Source organism: Apium graveolens, chromosome 2 (assembly GCF_009905375.1).
Source record: "Apium graveolens cultivar Ventura chromosome 2, ASM990537v1, whole genome shotgun sequence".
Lineage (NCBI taxonomy): Eukaryota > Viridiplantae > Streptophyta > Magnoliopsida > Apiales > Apiaceae > Apium > Apium graveolens.
In genome coordinates this window covers 283,513,507-283,520,386 of record NC_133648.1, presented here as the reverse complement: position 1 = coordinate 283,520,386, position 6,880 = coordinate 283,513,507, and the positions used below count along the sequence as shown (strand labels likewise).

At 28.8% G+C, this 6,880-nt stretch overlaps 1 protein-coding gene across 1 annotated transcript; it reads right to left on the bottom strand.

The window, feature by feature from the left end:
• Window positions 1-3,250: 3,250 nt before the first annotated feature.
• On the bottom strand, window positions 3,251-5,549 carry LOC141701568 (uncharacterized). Its single transcript, XM_074505198.1, has 5 exons — window positions 5,538-5,549; window positions 4,283-4,569; window positions 3,754-3,890; window positions 3,573-3,667; window positions 3,251-3,487 (listed from the first exon to the last, which is right to left on the bottom strand). Exons 1-5 carry the CDS (start codon window positions 5,547-5,549, stop codon window positions 3,251-3,253), a joined length of 768 nt encoding a protein of 255 aa, XP_074361299.1.
• Between the last annotated feature and the right edge of the window lie 1,331 nt (window positions 5,550-6,880).

The following is a 6,880-nucleotide window of genomic DNA, read 5'->3' as shown; positions in this document are numbered from 1 at the left end:
ATTTCTTATTTTTTTACAAATTATTGATCTTGAGATCCACAAAATTAATATGAATTAATTTACAAATATATCAATAATATGTGTGAGTGATATCGTTTTAATGATTCTTACCATGTTATGTCCATTGAGATTTTTATGTATAAATCATGGATTTTGTTAAAAAAACCGGTTAGATGAATACTAAATTATTAGTTATTTAGACGTACTTACATAGATATAATAAGTTTTTAGTTTAAGGGTTTAGGTATATTCAAATTAGAATATATATTAAATTGTACTTTATAATTACACCATAATGTAGATAATATTTCAAAATTAAAAATAAAATTTATATGTATATGTATTTTTTTAATTGAAAAAATTAATATTATGATCCCACGCTAAACACGGTAATATCTTTTTCTAGTAAGTATACAAAATTGAGGAATAAACGTTCATCGGAAACAACAAAATATGTTTTTTCCAGAATTGGAAATATATAATATTAATAACTAAAAACTTTGTACGCAATTATGTGCTCATACTATTTAAGACGTACTATATAAAATCAATTCTAAAAGTATGCATTTCGGTACAGTTGGTTAACATGTACAATGGCGTCAAGATGAGAATATACTAAAAAAATCCGGAAACTCTTAAATAAAATAAACATTATATAATTTCAATATCAAAAAGAGACGCGATTTGGTTTAATGTTTATATAGTTATACTAAAGCGCAGTACAATAACGTTAACAAAACATTGTACACATAACTATGCTTTATATGTTTAACGACAATATAAACTCATTATTTGGAAGCAACGTACTACATTCTTCACGGTTAACTATTTTTACAAAGTGATCTAAACATATGGACTGTACACATTTTAATCCTTAAGATTTTAAATTGGCAACAATATTAAGTTTGACCTAACATGGGTAATTTGATTGAATAAAAACATAATATTTTACAGCTCTAAACATGTTGTTTGGTAAGCATTCTTTATCGCAACTTGTCAACGTGATGAGATAATCGGTAACTTCGAGTAACATGATTGTTAAAATCAGATAAACTAAGAGAAATTAATAACTATCAATCAGTTATTCTAAATTTAGGTAACTGTTTAATAACTATAAGTAAGTTATTATAAACTAAAGAAAACTGCCTCAAACATGCTGGACATACTCATATATATATATATATATATATATATATTCTTGGGTGTTTATTTACATTTTGATGTATTCTAAAAATTATTAAATGACTTCACGAAGAGAAAAGAGGAAGAGATAGTCAGGCATAAAGAATGTAACGGATCAAGACTTGCATAATCTGGCTATAAAGTGCGCAGAATTCAATAATGATATGGAAGAAGCGTCAGTTTTCTACTCAGAGATGTATGCTACAATGGAAAACAGGCAGTCTGAATTATTTGCTCATTTTGTTGGCCTTGAGGAACAATTCAAGTTAGATGTAAATGTGTATCTGATTTAATGATTTATATCGCTTTATTATACAAATCCTATATCATTAGTTTCAATGTTTTACAGCGAATTAGAAGATACTCTGAAGAATGAATCAAGGAAAAAACATGGAGAGTCTTCACAAAGTAGCACTGAAATTCCACATTCTTATACAGGGAATTCACTCAGATTCCTGGGTGATACATCTACGTCTCTACTTGGTCATGAGAAGAACTTCAAATAGAACACACAAGAAATGATAAGTGCATTCCAAAAGTTTGGAGATGGGTGGAAAGAACATCTTAATAATTTGAATGATCGTGCTGATATGTTGATTGAAGAAAGTGGAAAGTTTCACATACTATTAAATGATTATGCTCGAAATATATAAATTATGTTGCAGTCGATTTCCTGTGATGGTATATTGTAATAGTTGTAGTTGGAGAAGTGTAATAAACGCTTTTATGCAAAACATTTAAATATGAATGATTGTTTATGTTGGATTACTATCATGTTATGTTTACTGTAGATGCTTTAAATAATATATATACATTGCACAACCATTTTTGTAGTTTATTCTATTTACATATATGTTTTCCTTACATGAATTGTATACATCAAATTACATGGATTGAAAGATTTCTATACTTGCACAACCTGACCATCGTTTGCTGGTTCGGGATCATTGATTTCAATGTCTTGAAATCTTGCTTGCTCTGGCCCAATATCTAAATCCATGTTTAGGAAATTCTGTATATCTATAACAGGCCTATCAAATGTGCGAAGGTCATGCGAATCCTCTCTGCCAAGGGTTGCCAAACGACACGCAACTGCATTCCTATGAGGGTGAACCAAATTAAGTTCATAACAGATATTATTATCATTAAGCCTTGAAAGAATAAGCCTAAAAGTCTGCCTAGTATGTGGTATAATTCCTTCTTCTTTGTAATATTTGCATTCATGATATGCTTGTATATTGTCGGTTTCAATGATAACACGTTCGTAGGAATCCTGGAATACACGATGCATGCCTAGTAGAATAGCCCATAATGCACTATTCAGATTTGAAAGGCTTGGAATTGTGCCATAAATCAGTTTGAGTAGATGACATCCTGCGTCTCTTATTACAACACCAATACCATTTCTATTGTTGCCTTCAGGAACAATCTGAATAAACTCACTATGCACATTGATCTTCACCCAACCATTAGGAGGAAATTGCCATACACGCTCAACATATTCCATTCTTTTTAAATGTGTAAAATAACCTTTTACGGTTTGTGGTGGTAAATTGATTAAATCAGATGTTATAAACTGATTCTTGCAAGTAGTATATAAAGAAAATAGTTCAAAAGATGTGTCTGTTACAAAAAGTTGTAGAGTTTTGAAGAACTAAGACTTAAAATTAGAAGGTTTAGGAGATGTGTCTATTACAAATATTTTAGGAGCTTTAAATAACTAAAAATATTGGAACAATTTAGATTAGCTAAGGTGTCCAAAATTCATTATATAGTCTATAAAACCAATTTACCAGAAATCAAAAATATTGTTAAAAGGGAATATAAGTATTACACTATCCATTGAATGGCTTTTAGAAATATAGATAATAAATATTCTAAATTATGTGAGAATTACGGAGCAATTTGTGCTGGTAGATCTCACATATCACATGTTTCAATAACTATTTTTAATAAAAGAGGATCATACAGACGAATCTTTCATGTTAAAAAAATTGATGTTATAATGTTTCAACATTGAAATACAGTAGTTCATCAGGAGAAATATCATCAAACAAACATATTACATTCAAATAACAGAAACATTGAACGAAATGACGTCATCTTCTTGGATCATTTTAAATCTTAGTTTATCATGCACTGAGAGTTTGCTTTCATTCATAAACTTATCCCATCCACCAGAAAATCGAGGCTTGGAATGTATACAAACCACTCTGAATTTCCAACTGCGTCTATTCATTATCAGACAAACCTTGTTAATATTCACCCATTCTTGATCCTCTGGAATTATCCATGGTGGAATATACTATTTAACATGAAAAATAACATATCAATTGAACTCCCCTAGTTTGAACAAACAGTATATGAAAAAATGTAAAGTAATTTCGTACCACTCCATGAGAATTCTGATCTAGATTTGATCGTATGAGCACAACATCGAATACTCGATTGTTGTAATTCTGATGAATTGTTCGAATGACAGGGTCTGCACAATATATTAATACAATGTAAATATCAAATTGGAATGCTTGATATGAAAAAACAATTTAGAAAAGAGGTGGCGAAACAAACCATCAGTGCCTGTTGATATAGGGAAGGTCCTTTCAACTCTTTTTCTGGAGAAAATGGAAACAACAAACTCATTCTTGGAAATCAGTTGGAAGAGAAGAGTATCACCAGCTTTCAAATATTTCTTATTGACGACTGCTCTGAGATTTATAAATTTTTTACTTGTTGTTGAGAAAGTAAATTCATACTTATTTCTGTTACGAAGTGTGAGAAAATTTTTCCTTTTCAACATAAGTCGAAACTGTTAAATAAACTTTGAAGAAACTTCTTGTTGCACATAAAAAAATGGAATATAATTGTCAAGTGGAACTTTTGATTATAATATGTCAGATTATTGAATTTAATTAACCAAAGCTTAAGTCTTACGATCTCGGCAGCAAGTAAAACTCTCTCATCAGTGTGAATCATAAACTTCTTCTCAATTCCATCATTATTGTCTGTTTTTGTAATGGGAGATGTTAGACCATATATTTATTATCTTAACATTATAAGATAATGTAATAGGTACATTGCATATAGCCTACAAACATACCTTTCAAATAAACAGGGGCCAGAATCAACTTTTTTTTTGGATGGATAATCAATCTCCATACCATTATGGTCAAGTATGAAAATGGTGAAAATCCCGGAACCCCTACAGTAAACCAGTGCATAAACTCCTTCATTGTTTTTGAAATCTTGGAAAAACAAACCAATATTTTCAAACTTATTTCCTTCTTTGTTGAAACGACAGTAGTACAGGTATCCATTAGGCAGTTGCACGGTAATATGTTCGGGCACATGATCTCCACAACGTTTCACAAAACGCGAGGGTAATTTCTACACAACAAATTTTGTTAAATTTTAATTAAGCACCAACAAAAATATCTTACTAAAATTAAAAGAGTACAATAGTTGTATAATTACAGAATTTTGACAAATGTTAAAAGCAATTAACCATGTGTGTCTTTGCGAAATCATTGCCACATAAACGAATGAAGAATGAAGGATGTGCTTGTGCCTGATATTCAAAGTTTACAACTGAACATGTTAAGAAAGGACAACAACGAAACAGAGCTTATCTATATATGAGTTTAGCAGGAGTAGCTACCAAACAGAGTACGCCAGTTGATATTTAATCTGTCAAATCAATAAAGTATATGTTAACAATGACAAAGTCTACTTAATCAAAGGTACCAATCTTTGGATATTTAAGCCAATATTTGGTAATCAATCAAGTACATTGTATTTTAATACAGCCCTTTTGTTAGATTGCAATGGGTTTCGGCAAAAACTTATACTCAATCCAGCAAGACCGTGTACAAAAAAATTAAAATTGGAAAAGCTTATAATGACAACTTTATGCATTGCTCCACTAACTTATATCAGATTAAATCTTCCGAAATAACATAAACTAAATTCCAAGTAATGTCAAATATGTAACATGATCTATAGCTACATCTTTGTACAAATACCAAAAATAACAAAACACTCTTCATTGCACTGTACTTGATAATACTATGGTACACATTGATTTATTTTATAATACATTATATGTATTCAATTATAACAATGGATGTTCGAATTGATTATCGATACATTGATTTCTTTTACATTGTAAATACTGTTTTATAACAACTGATGTTATATCTCAATAGATTAAGAAACAACTATAACAATCAAAATTTGATTAACAATTGGATGTCATCTATGAACATCAATATAATACTGAATCGAACAAAACAACGAAAATATGTCCATATAAGTATGGGAATGACAGAGATTAATAATGCATGTACGGGACTTACCTTCATTGCCATAGAATCCGGGTTTGAACAGTGACAGGCTCTAGGTATATGGCTTGCAGTGTGAAAGCAAGGATTTGGGGATAAAACGGGGTTACAACCAAACAGGACAATATAACGGGGTTATGTAACTTTATTATTTTATTGTTAAGACAAACATACTATATAGTTATTCTCAAAAAAAACATACTGTATAGTTCAATAATATTATATTTTAATTGAATATATATTACTATAGTATAAAGCAATACTCTCAAAATAAATTTCAAAGTTAGATCAATTATTTATTTATGATGATTAAATATAAATGTAGTTGTAATTAATATTTGAAAGTAAATTTTTTTTTCAGTTTATTTATTCACGTACTTTATTTTGTATCCTTATTAGCAAATTACGGTCACACGTACATTTGTTGGAAATATAAAGTATCTTAGTGAAAATAAATCACATTGACATATACATTAATATGTGATAACCAAGTATAACAACCAAATTCGTTAAAATTTGCTCAAAACGTATATAAAAATAACAAAATCTACAAATTCAAGGGTATGTGATCATATAATTAACGAAATAATGTAATTTTATCATTAACAAAGTGGAACTTTACACTTAGAAAACATATATATCTTAAATTTTTAATATTTTATACAAAAAATAACAAAAGGGACAAATATTAAATGAAATTCTGAAAAAAGTTAGCATTCATATACAAACATTTTTAAAATTCTGAACTATAATAGCAATTTATAATTATATCAATAAACAGACATCACCAGATTAGTCATGTTATACATAGTTAAATTATTTTCCACTTGAATATATGGAAAAGTATTGAAGACCATAAACTAAATTTAAATTATATGTCATATAATTACAAATAATGAGATATTACAATCAGTAACTAAAATAATGGTTATAAAGTAAGTATTCAATAAAATAGTATAAAGGCAAGTACAATTATATAAATACAGATATTGTAATTATATAAGGTAATACAATATTGCATTGATAATATATTGACATTAGAGATACTCAATAATTCAAATATGGTTTTCCAATATTTTTTTAATTAGAAAGTTAAATGAAATTTAAAATATCTATTGTGTCATTACAGATAATCAGTTCGGTTTCAGATCGGATCAATTTTGGATCGGGTCTACAGATTATGATATATTTTAAGACATTTCGGATCAGATCGGATGTGATTTGGAAAGGGTCTAGTTCGGATTAAAATTGGGAAAAAATTGGATTAAGATCAGACAAAATTCTGTTGGGATTAAATTCGGTTCGGATATTTTCGGATGCTAACTTATTTATTTTTTCAATTTTTGAGATTTTAAAAA

Coding starts and splice junctions, on each gene's coding strand:
- LOC141701568 (XM_074505198.1), bottom strand. Junction 3,668..3,753: donor TATATCAACAGGCACTGATG/GTTTGTTTCGCC, acceptor TATATTGTGCAG/ACCCTGTCATTCGAACAATT. Junction 3,488..3,572: donor ATCAGAATTCTCATGGAGTG/GTACGAAATTAC, acceptor CATGTTAAATAG/TATATTCCACCATGGATAAT.